We start from the raw sequence: 12,782 nt of genomic DNA, 5'->3' as shown, positions 1-12,782 counted from the left end.
TAATTTCTTTTTATCTCCCCTTGTAATTCTTGAGGCTTTTTGCCATCCCCTGGATCTTTGGGAGGGATATAACTCAGCCGATGAGATCCTGATGAAAAGCCAGGGCTAAGTCACTGGCACGTGCCTCTTCATACCCAGCTTCTCCTTACCCTGCTTGCCCTGGACACCTTGGGAGGTTATTTGCTGTCAGGAAGACAACTATGACGTCAGCCAATTATGCCTTCAGTGGCCTGCATGGAGCCTGCCCCTGCAGAGTCCTTTCCCATATCCGTGCCTTCCACCTGCCTTCAGGTGTCAGCCACCCTGGGCTCTCTCCACTCCCACTGCTGACTCCCTTTTCCCACTTGGCACTGAGATGTGGTCTCAGGGAAGCTGCGTGGATAAAAGCATACCCTGGGATTCATCTCTTAACTCCTGGTTGAGGACATCTCCAAAGGCAGATGGAATTCCAGTATGGAGTTTGGCAATTGCCTTTTGCAAGCAGAAACACTAGGGTTCCTAATATCCTTAACGCTGTGGTTTCAAGCTAGTAATAAAGACCTCACATCCTCGCATTGCCTTACAGCATCCAAAGCTTGCTTTTCTTGACTTGATTGCATAACTGCACGATGATGTAGAAATGGCAATTACTATACTCCTCAATTTAGAGATGAAGAGACTGTGGGCAGGTGGAAACAGGCGTCATGTCCCAGCCCACACTCTCGCTGATTCCACCTCTAGTGCTCTGTTCTGTAGCCATTCAGCCAGACCCATCTCTGAGCCCCTTTCCATGCCAGCTCCACAGCTAACCAGACCCCCTGCCAGGCTTCCTGTAAACTCTGAATGTTCACACCCTCCTGTTGTTCTTTCTGTGGAGGCCCTCCTCCTACCCCTGCCCCTGCAGGGGCAAGTTCATTGTATACTGTCAGTTTCCTCCCCACTGAGCCTGTAGCCACCCTGTATGGGCAGCAACTCCCTCTGGCATGAGTGGTGGTGAGAGAAGCGTCACTAGCCCTCAGAGGACTTCCAAATTCTCTCCCTTTTATTTTTTTTTTCAAAAATATTTAAGGAGCAGAGAAAGATAGCACTGGGAGGAAATGAGGGTAAAAGCAAGTTGTTTAAAACTTCCAAAAAGGCAATGGGCCCTCCATCATTTACCAGCCAAGCTGTTGGTGAGAAAAGATCCCAGTTCTTCTTCTTCTCCATCTCACTCCCCCTCCTCTCTCATCATGCCACTCAAGTGGGCAACAGCTGCATCCCCTTCTTCTAACATGGTTGGCAGCCACTCTAGCTGAGCTCCAATTCCACTTCAGCCAGCAAGGCTTATTTTTCAACTCCTCCTCCTCTGACACCATAACTCCAGCTCTTCCTATCAGAAATCACCCACAGAGCCACCTAAGGACTGTACATGTTCAAAGATCAACTTCTCCTGGGTACATCTTTGCTGTCCCTTCATCTGGGAACCAACTTTCTGGTCTCTGTGATCAGTAGCATTTTCTTTCAGGGGTCTTTTCAATTGACAGAAGATATTTCCACAAATAGAGTTCACTGTGAGCCTTGGGTTCTTACCACCATAAGGCCCCCAAAATCCATCTAGTCGAGCTTTGAAAGAGGCTAAAGATGTTGACAGAACCAGCTTCTAAGGAAGGTGAGGAGTGATAAGCTAGATCCTTAGAAGCCATGCCAGGGATGGAAGATTCACAGCTCTGGAGCAACAGTGCTCCTGCCTCCCTCTCTCTCTGTCGCTGTTGGTAGACATCTGTTGATCACCACCACATTCTATTCTGTCGAAACCAAAGAATCCTTCTTAACACAACGCTCCAGGTTAGCACAACCACTAAGCGACTAGAGTTGATATTCTCCTCCCCGTTTCCCTTTACTTTCCTTACCTGTGTCTTCTAAAACCTGTATCTGGGAAATTGAATTCCAAATTCAAGACAGAACTCCATGGATCTACTCACCAAGCCTCTCCCTACTCTTCCCACACCTACTGCCTGAACCCTGAGCCCTGAGCCCTGAGCCCAGGGTTATTTTTGGAAACTTGAGTCTCAAAACAAGTTGGCTATTTGTGTGCTCCCTGATGCTGATGGGAGCTTGACAAGCTGTAGCCTGGCTTTAATTTCTCATCTTGAAGCATTAAATGTCAGGAGCTCAATTAACATTTTCATTATTGCATTTTTGTTGTGCTCCTATTTAGGCTACAGATGTGTGGGAGCTAACATTCTCTTCCTGCTATTTTTATTTTTATTTTTTTATTTTTTTATTTTTTTCTCATAAATTTAGTTTTATTATTAATTTTTTTGCACACAAAACAATAAACATTTTCTAAAAATACATACAAACAAAAAGATGCATATCAAACATATTAGGAAGGTTGCACATGGGAAGACGGGGAATAGAAATGGGGAGTGGGAATTAAAGAAAATAAATGAGAGAGGGGCTTTATATGGATCAATGATAATAACTCAATCCTCTATTTGACAAAGAAGAAGGAGAAGGAAGAGGAAGAAAAAGAAAGTGGGATAAAGGATCAGAAAGGGAGGAAAATAGAAAAAATTAGAGTATGACTCCAGGGTAGACCTGTTTTGTTGTCACTGAGTTGGTTGGTTGGTTTGTCTGTTGTATTTTTCATATGTTTTGCCATGTTGGCCAGGCTGGTCCTGAACTCCTAGCCTCAAGTGATCAACCCGCCTCGGCCTCCCAGAGTGCTGGGACTACAGGCGTGAGCCACCACGTCCAGCCCCCACATTGCTTCTGGCCTCGTGGTAGACCTCCCAGACGGGGCGGTCGGGCAGAGGCGCTCCCCACATCCCAGACGGGGTGGCCGGGCAGAGGCGCTCCTCACTTCTTCCCAGACGGGGCGGCCGGGCAGAGGCGCTCACTTCCCAGACGGGGCGGCCGGGCAGACGCGCTCCTCACTTCCCAGACGATGGGTGGCCGGGCAGAGGCGCTCCTCACTTCCCAGACAATGGGTGGCCGGGAAGAGGCGCCCCTCACTTCCCAGACGGGGCGGCGGCCGGCCGGGCAGGGACTGCAATCCCAGCACCCTGGGAGGCCAAGGCAGGCGGCTGGGAGGCGGAGGCTGCAGCGAGCCAAGACCACGCCACCGCGCTCCAGCCCGGGCAACACCGAGCACCGAGTGAGCTGAGCGAGACTCCGTCTGCAATCGCAGCACCTCGGGAGGTCGAGGCGGACAGAGCACTCGGGGTCAGGAGCTGGAGACCAGCCTGGCCAACACGGCGAAACCGCGCCTCCAGCCAAAGGAGAAAAAGCAGGCAGCGGTGGTGGCGCGCGCCGGCAATCCCAGGCGGCCCGCAGGCCGGGGCAGGAGAATCACGGGAGCTGGAGGCAGGGAGTCTGTAGCGAGCTGACTAGATTCCAGCCTGGGCCACAGAGGGAAGAAAAGAAAAGAAGAAAGAAAGAAAGAAAGGACAGAAGGAAGGGAGGGAGGGAGGGAGGGACTTCCTGCTATTTTTAAAGAAAAAATATCAGCCAGTAAGATAAACTCTTACATGTTTAGGGTTCCTTCCTGGTTGTCAGAACTTCCTCAAGTGCACATCAGCATTGGAACATGATACAGTCATTTGTTTTCCCATTCATTCATTCCACAGTTATTTATTGAGCACTATTAGGTTGGGGGCCTTTTTTTAGGCTCTGAGAAGCGGGCTGCCCATTGGGAAAACTAAATCAATATAGATGGACTAGAAAAGCTTGACCACTTTCTTTTTAATAAGCATAGCCACAAGGTGATGGAGTGCCAGGGGAAGAAAAAGAAGGGCAGAGAGGAGAGTGTGAAGGGATGGAAGCAGCAAGTATGGTTGGTCTAGGCATAAGCCAGGTGACTTCTTTTCCTGCCGTGCTTGATGGCCATGGTATGCTGAGTGTGGTCATCTTCTTCTGGGCACTGTATAATTTAGGTTACATAGTCTGTACCATTGGGTCACTCAACTGCCTGGCACTCAAAGGACATGCTGACGAGTTTCAAACACACACACAGACACACAGTTATGCACACACACACACACACACCAGTTTTTTTCTCAGGCTCCTATGCCCAGTTTCTCCATATGTGTCTACTCTTCCACTCTTTGCTTCCTTCAGGGGACACCTGTCAGGAGCAATGTAAGAGATTATTGGTATACAGAGTGAATAATTCAAGAGACCTGAACTAATCGATATTCAGTCTTTGACTCATGTCATTGAATGATGCATTTCTGTCATACTATTTAGATTTTTTCCCATATTGGGTTTTTCGTCCTGCTGGGCTTTTGATATGACACTAGAAAAGAAACTGCACAAATTAGCTATAAATATCACTTAGAAAACCTTTACTCTCTGCTCTCCCATCCCTCAGCCCTAAGCACACTTAATTGGTAAACTCCTAACAATCTCAAATGATCTGCTTACGTTTCAGGCAACATTGGCCCGGAGCTCTCATATACTGATATTGGTGTGTTCATCTCCTCCGATGGGGGCAACACGTGGAGACAGGTAACTGGGTGAATTGAGAAAAAGGGAGGAGGCATTTAGAGTAAGTTCTACCAATCTCTCTCTCCATCCTATAGATTCTCAGCCTCATTATGACTTTATAGTCTCAAAACATTTGAAGCAGCTGTTCAGTTTGGCAATTGGCTGGCAGGTTAGGGGGATAATGGGGTAAAATGAGAAGGGCATTGGGCAGGGAATAGGAGGAACTGGAATTTTCCCAGTTCACTTATTCTTTCCTTCAGCCATATGTATGTAACAGGTCCAGATGCTAAGTACTGTGCTGGTTGCTGGGGATACAACTGATAAAACTGTTTTTATCATTAGTGTGCCAAGAGTTCTTGGCAAGCTGGTCTCTTCACCTTTGGGGATGTGTTTCTGTATCTACAAAATGCAAGGATTAGAATTAAAACTGACAAAGCCATGGAAGTCAGTGGTTGTTTAAGTATTGTGTAGACTGTCTTGAGTAAGTATGGAACAGCTTATATGCTTATATATGAGTAAGTATGAAACAGATATATGACTGCATGAAATGTTAATTCAGTTTTACAAACACTTACAGCAATGCTGTCCAATAGAATGTTCAGCGATGATGGAAAAGTTCTGTATCTGTGCTTGTCCGTGCAGCTATGGGCCACTTGAAATATGACTACTGTGTCAGAGGAACTTAATTTTTAATTTTATTTATTTTAATTAATTTAAATTTAAATACTCTCTTATGGCTACTATATTGGACAAATAGACTTATACAATGTCAACTAGGTGTCAGGCTCCAGGAGGTAATTGAATACTTTGGAGTCCCTTTCCTTAAAAAGCTCAAAATTAACTAGAAGAAATGGGTTCGTAGCTAGCTAACTATAGTTCAGGGTGATAATAATATTTTAGTGGCATTGTTAGCATACAAAGAAAAGAGACGAATTGATTCTGCTGGAGAAACCAGGAAAGACATCACAAGGAGGGGTGGCATTTTACTAAGTCTTAAAAGTGGACAGTTTCTCCGTGGAGAAGACAAGAGAAAGACAATGAATATCTTGATGGTAAAGGTAGAGTCACCATATGAACTCTTGTTAGACAAGTTCCTGTTTGGATCCGTTAGTGAAGATTGTCGTCACCACCATCATCATCATCCCCATTGCCACCAGTGTCAGCACTACCAGCGTTGTAAAAATTAACAAGTACCTATGAGACAAAAGCATCTATGTCAAGTACTGCATGGCACACAGTCAATAATAAGTTAAGATTCCTACCCACAAGGCCATAATCGGGTGGCTGGGGAACAGATACATAAATAAGATCATACCCTTCAAAATGTAAAATAACCTATTATGAGAGCCAAAGGAGGGTGGAAGCTGGAATAGAAACTCATCTGGTACAAAATCTCCTCATAGACAAACCATTTCGGGAGGCCTCTCTACCTCAAGAAGTAGCTCACCTGACCAATGTTGTCACTGCTTTTTCTTTCCTTCTTTCATAAACAGCTAAGGAATCTACTTTTTCACTCCAGTACTAAACAGGGCAAAAATGAGCAGTGGCCAGATGGTAAAATCAAGAGGAAAGGATAAGGATAACTTCTCCCTCCTCCCCAGTGCCTCTTCCTGTGTTCCTCATTCTTAGGGTTCAACCCAGCATCTCCATTATGTGGCTTATCACAGAGCCACCCTTTAAGCTCTGGAGAGAAAAGCCTAGCATTGCAGACTCAGTCTATGTTTATATCTGGCATATAAGTGAATCACCCTTAGGTCCTTTGTGCATTGGGGCTCATCATTAATAGGGACATTTTTCTTTTCTTTGAAGATAAATATGTAAAAAAAGAGGTTTAGGACTGAGAAACTACTGTGCTCTCTAAGGTTCCCTGGGGCATATATATAGGAGGCCCCATTCCTCTTACACATTCACCCTTTAAATCTGACTGTATCATCTCCTCATCCTCTTCTAGCCCTCTTCACTTAACTCACCATCCCAACTTCTCCATCTAGGCTGCATGAACCACCATCAGTGGTTAAGTGCTGTAGGAATTCTCCAAGCATACTTTCCCCTAGAAGATCTACAGTTGAGATTAGTTCTCTGCTGGAGAAATAGTTTTCCTGTTTAAGGTTGGAGATATAAAAGTCATATCTGGTATAAGCATTGATATATGTGGGCTTAGGTCTGAAATTCTCTTAACTTGGAACCTTGTATTGAAGTCAGTGCTTAGAAAATGCCTACGGGTAGATGGAGGGATGGACGGTTGGATGTAACACTGAATAAGAGAATGAATGAGTGAATGGATGGGTAAGTAACAGACAAATAGATGAAATAAAGAATGAATAATGTTAGGTCCCTGGAAGTACTGTGTTTCAATGACCACTTAGAGTAGGGATTCATAGACACCCAACTTGGGTCTTCATCCAACTTGCAGGGAGATGGTAGCTATATCAGTTATTAGTTTTACCATAGTGGGTAGGAAATTGTCTTTTAAGTTCCTAGATAATGTATGAACAACACTATAAAACACAGACCATTGACAAATTAGCAAACATTTGAATAGATCAGGAAGAAGAGAAGGCTGAGTAGTAACTTAGCTAGAAAAATAGGGAAGTTTCTTCAAAGTCATACTTCCATTGGGTTACCTAGTTGAGCATGCACCTTGTTGCTTCACCTTCATGTAGCATGCTAGTTCACAGTACTAGTAGTGGAAAGAGCCCTGGAAATGCAACTTGAGTGGCCTAGGGAGAGTTATTTGTTTTCTGTGAGCCCATTTCCTCATCAATCAAATGGAAATAATACTTGCAAAACTATCTGGTAGTGCTATTGGAAGGCTCAGAACCTAGATGAAACAATATATATGAAAGACTGTAAACTGTTAAGCACTATGCAAATGTAAGGTGTTGCTATGATTGTTGTTGTTGTTGTTGTTGTTCCAGATCTTTGATGAAGAGTACAATGTCTGGTTCCTAGACTGGGGTGGCGCCCTCGTGGCCATGAAACACACACCTCTGCCAGTCAGGCATTTGTGGTAAGGAGAGCTCCCTACCCTATTAATGAGCTAATGAGCAGCTTTTTAGTGGAGAGGATTGTGATGAGTTATTCTGCATGTTTTTGTACCCATTTGTACATTTCCTCATCCATTTATATATCCATCCATGCATTTAATAGCCTTTACATCATCTAACTCATAAGCAGCAATAGTAGGCCAAATAATTCAGATGGGGAGGTGTAATGAATGGGGTGGGTGGTAATGAGTGGTCAGATAAGGCAGAAGACAGCAGGAAGGACCTGCAGTTCAAGTAGCCAAGATCAGTAATCCAAAATAGGAGAGATGGTAATTGGAAGAGGAAGGTTAGGTACATGTAACAGATACTGAGTTCAGTTCTAGAGAAGTTGAGTTAGTGGTTTCTATGAATATTTCAGCAGAAATGGCCATGAGTTGTCAAATATATTCATCTGAAGTTCAGGAATGGTCTAGGCTGACACTTCAGCTTTGAAGTCATTAAACACTAGGTGGTAGTTAAAGCTATGGTAGTGGGCTCAATGCCTCAAGAGAGTGGGTACAAGGAGAAACCAGGGACTCCTATGGACTCTGCTGAAAACCAATATTCAGAGAGCAGGAAGAAATTATGGGACAGACTAAAGAGAAATGGCCAAAATATAGAAACTAAGGGGAAATATTTTCATGAATGCTGAAGGGGTGATTAATAGCATCAAATTCTACAATCAGATCAAGTCAGTTATGGAATAAAAAACAACCTAGGATTAAGCAATAAAGGAGATTTTTCATGATTTTTGTCAGAGTAGAATTGAAACAGGTGGGGATGAAAGTGAGACTATAATAGATTTATAAATGAATGAGCGACTGAATGGATGATAAACAATGAAATGAAATAGAGACAGTGTAGATTATTCCTTTCAAAGAGTAAGATTATGAAATGGAGCTGACGGTGTATATGCAAGACCTTCCACAAGGACAGAGTTGAGTGAGAATAGATGATGATGATGATAATGATGACGACGACGACGACGACGACAACGATGATGACAACTTGTTGCTGTTGTTGTTTTGTGTTTTTGGCAGGGAATGGATGAGTCTCATGTGTATTTATGCCCTGAAGGGAAAGAATTTCAGGCTTCAGATTCAGCAAAGTGAATATTTGGAAGAGTGAATATTTGTGGGTGGAGAATATCCTATCTAAAGTACAGTTGGTCGAATTCACATGGGCAGGAAGGTAGACCCTAGCCTAACTACCAAGTCTTAGATATTGGGGGATAAACAAGTTTAGAGTAAGAATTTTACTGGAAAGCATCAGACTGTAATCATGAAAGGCTTAGAATTCCCTAATGCCAAATCCAAGCTTCAGTCCTTTTGGCAAGGACTTAAGAAGGATTCTCTCAATTTGACCATTTTAAGTGAAACCATATGAAATCGCCATTTTTAGATCAAAAATGATCAAATATTACCAGTTTCTTAAAGCTCAACCTAGCTTATAGTGAAATAGTTCTACCATTATGATATGGAGAGATTGTGCATATAAATGTTGAAAAGATGCATGGAGCCATTTGTAAGAGGAGCGCTCTCCCACCTCAAGGATGAGCTTGTAAAAGTTCCCAATGTAATTTCTTCTTATCCTTTTACTACTGATTTATATAGTTTTTTTGGTAGTATACAAAGACTAGAATTGCTTGATATTAATGATAGTATTTATTACGGGATTATTACTTTCCAGGCACTGTTCTAAACCATTTACATGAATTATCTCATTTAATGCTTGCCCAACCTATGTATGTAGGTACCTTTTTATTACCCACTTATAATGACATCAAAAAGCAAACATGTTAAATACCTTTCTCAAAGCTAGACATGTATACCTGGCAGCACCAAGTTAGATTTCTGTCATGGATGCTCTTCTGTTCCGGCTGCTAATTTTCTTTTCTTTCTTTTTTTTTTTTTTTTTTTTTTTGAGATGGAGTCTTGCTCTGTCGTCCAGGCCGGACTGCAGTGGCGCTATCTTGGCTCACTGCAAGCTCTGCCTCCCAGGTTCACGCCATTCTCCTGCCTCAACCTCCCGAGTAGCTGGGACTACAGGCACCCGCTACCGCGCCCGGCTAATTTTTTTTGTATTTTTAGTAGAGACGGGGTTTCACCGTGTTAGCCAGGATGGTCTCAATCTCCTGACCTCGTGATCCGCCCGCCTCGGCCTCCCAAAGTGCTGGGATTACAGGCGTGAGCCACCGCGCCCGGCCTAATTTTCTGTATACTATAACAAGCACACCTAGGCTTATGACATAGTCCCTGCTCTCCAGAAGATTATACTCAAGATAAGGTGTTTAGGCAGTACATGCGTGACTAGAAGTGAAAGCAATGTCTGCTAAAGGATGCCAGCTGTGTGTATTGCTGGAATACTGAAGCCTGGTATGTAAGGAGCCTGGCATCCTTTTCTCAAAGGTCAGCCCTCATGTCACCTCCTGCAGCAGGTAACATGAGGGCTGACCTTTGAGAGAAGGATACCAGGAGTTACAGGAGAGGTGAGAGGCAAGCCAGGGAAATAAGAAACTTTGACTGAAGTCCAGAATTCAAGTAATGTAGGGAGTGTTCTGGGGACTATTTGATTGAGATCAAAAATGTAAATAGAGGTGGATAGGACTCAGACGAACTTACATGCCAGTTTAAGGGATTAAAGTTGATCTGGTAGGTAATTTTTTCTGCTATCAAAACCCATTTGCCTCTATAGAGGAAAGAGCTATCTCTATTGTGGACTGAATAGGACTTGCACTCTCAGAGAAGACAGCTTGGGTCTTAAAACAAGCTTGTTTTTAAACCAAGCAAGGCAATGTTTCTTAGCTCCCATCATGTTAAAAACTTCCATCTAAATCTTCATAAGAGAGCTGATAAATGTCCTACAGACAGATTTAGCTGGCCTGGTTTCTTCCCTATAAGTCCTGGAGAAGGGGCTAACAACCAGCCCTTAAACTTGGCCATCACTCTCCTTGATTATGGTAGGGACCTAGCACGCACTTAATCATTGATTCTTAAAAGCATTCTGCAGAAGTTTCCTTGTGCTGAGGAAAGAAAGAGTTTATTTTTGTCATTTCCTTTTGGTGGTGGAAGAGAAGAGCATATTTGACATGGCAAGAGTACATGGAAGAGAGTTTTGGTTTTGTCAAATATTAACATCCTTACATCTAACCGTTCAGTCTGATCCACAAAAGTTTATCTCCAAAGACTGCCTCACTTCCAAACGGAGTACTTGTCTGATTATGCCTGGAAGGAAACCATCCAAGTTGGGAAAATTACTCAATATTCATTTAGGGATATTTATGTAGGACCAAATCATGGCTCTCAAAGTCATCACTACTAAGTTTGAGTTTTCCCTTGTTCAATGTAATATCTCTTTTCATGGTAAAAATGTTTATAGAGCTCAGAAAAAAAAAAGAACTGCACCGCCACTGAATTTCCTCTTATAATAACAATGATAATATCACCCTCCATTTGTTTGACTATTCTAACTTATAAAGTATTAAGAATGATTTTTCAAACTAAGCTTTTGAAATGGCATTATCTCCATTTATAGGATATTGATACTGCCATTTGTCATAAATGCTACAAATGTTTTCTTGAACGTTTGCTTACTTGCCTTTCTATGAATGCCATTCTCTGAAGCAACCCGTCGAAGGGGCTAAATGCCAGCTATTGAGTATATGTGTTAGAAAACAGCAGCAACAACAACAAACTCATTTGGGAATTATCCTTTGCACTCCTCTTTCAAAGGCTAAGTGAGTGTTTTGTAAGGGCTTGACACTGTTACTATCATCAATGTTTTCTTATGAAATTGTTGACTTTGTCTCCTGCTTGTGAGATACAAGCTTCTGAAACTTAAGCCAGCTTTTTCTTCACTAGGAGCTTCTAATTAAGTGGCAACCCTTAAGGTAAACAAATAGCTCATTTTAAGAGGAAGATAGGTTAGGTAATCAGTTCATTGCCATTTTCTGTCATAGATCTCAGACTGACATTGTTTTATATACAGATGTATATATATTAATATTTGAATAGGAAAAAGACAACAGATTACCCACTGGGATGTAGTGGCTCTCAGATTTAAATAATAGCTACATCGCCTTTAAGAGAAAATAAGAGTAATAATTGAAAAGCTGGGGAAACTTTAGCTAGGCTAACAAGGCATGTTGTTTCCTACAAATTGAAATGATAGGTAGCCAGATAGGCATGAATGCAAAACAGCATACAAATGAATCCATCTATTTGTGACCATGTACATTTGGATGCATGGAGATTAGAACTAAGTGCTATTTCAGGGAAACCCTCCATCTCCTTTGTACCTGAGAAGCATTAGAGTGAGATAAACAATGGGCCCCCACTGAATACAGAGATCTGATGAAAACCCACAATCGGCAGAGCACCTAATGGGCAGGTAGACAGGGGTGTGACTGTTTGCTTAGCCCTGACAAGCTGCCAGTGTCTCTCAATGGGATGTTCTTGGAAACAGAAAGGAAAACATCACCTGGCCTTTTGTGTTTCCTTGGTTGTATGTGCTAGCATTTTGTTCAGAGAAACTTTCAAATGAAAACAATAGTTCCAAACAATACATGCCTCTGAAAAGCAAAAGTGCATGTGCTGTTCTGAAGAACTTCCAGGTGGCTAAAATGCTACCACCTCGTGTACTGGGGATAAAATGAAATGGAGCAATATACCTTACCAGAGGGAGGAACATTGATTCTCAATGACCACTGTAGCTCTCTATTTCTGTGCTAGAGACTTCTGAGGAGGATTCTGATTGTTATTGGCAGATACTATTCCTTTTAGTTTATGTCATGTTAGTATCATAGTCATAAACACCTGAAGTAGGAAAAGGTCTTATAGAAGTCATTTAAACTAGTATTATACCTGTTATAGCTGATACTTTTGTGACACCCCCAAAAAGTTACCTCACTTTACCAGAATATCACAGTGCTAATTGACCTGCAAATACCCATCTTACATAGTTCCCATCTTGTATAATGGCTTTAGTTGTTAGAAAGATTGTTTTTCATGCTGAGAAATAATAAATCTACTTGTAATCTCTGTGCATTGACCTGTAATCTGCCACTCAGATCTATGCAGAATAAGCCTGCTACAGAATTACATATGATTTTTTTTTTTTTTTTTTTTTTTTTTTTTTTTTTTTTTTTTTTTGAGACGGAGTCTTGCTCTTTCACCCAGGCTGGAGTGCAGTGGCGCGATCTCGGCTCACTGCAGGCTCCGCCCCCCAGGGTTCACGCCATTCTCCTGCCTCAGCCTCCCGAGTAGCTGAGACTACAGGCGCCCGCCACCTCGCCCGGCTAATTTTTTG

At 42.7% G+C, this 12,782-nt stretch overlaps 1 protein-coding gene across 1 annotated transcript in view; it reads left to right on the top strand.

The window, feature by feature from the left end:
- Positions 1-12,782, top strand: part of SORCS3 (sortilin related VPS10 domain containing receptor 3) — a 630,771-nt gene that overhangs the window by 521,716 nt on the left and 96,273 nt on the right. The window contains exons 12-13 of the mRNA XM_032178305.2: positions 4,394-4,470; positions 7,368-7,459. Of these exons, the coding sequence (XP_032034196.1) occupies positions 4,394-4,470; positions 7,368-7,459 (169 nt within the window). The remainder of the gene's footprint in view (positions 1-4,393; positions 4,471-7,367; positions 7,460-12,782) is intronic.

Source organism: Hylobates moloch, unplaced genomic scaffold (assembly GCF_009828535.3).
Source record: "Hylobates moloch isolate HMO894 unplaced genomic scaffold, HMol_V3 SCAFFOLD_3, whole genome shotgun sequence".
Lineage (NCBI taxonomy): Eukaryota > Metazoa > Chordata > Mammalia > Primates > Hylobatidae > Hylobates > Hylobates moloch.
The sequence above is the reverse complement of the archived record's forward strand: the minus strand, read 5'-3'. Positions and strand labels throughout refer to the sequence as shown.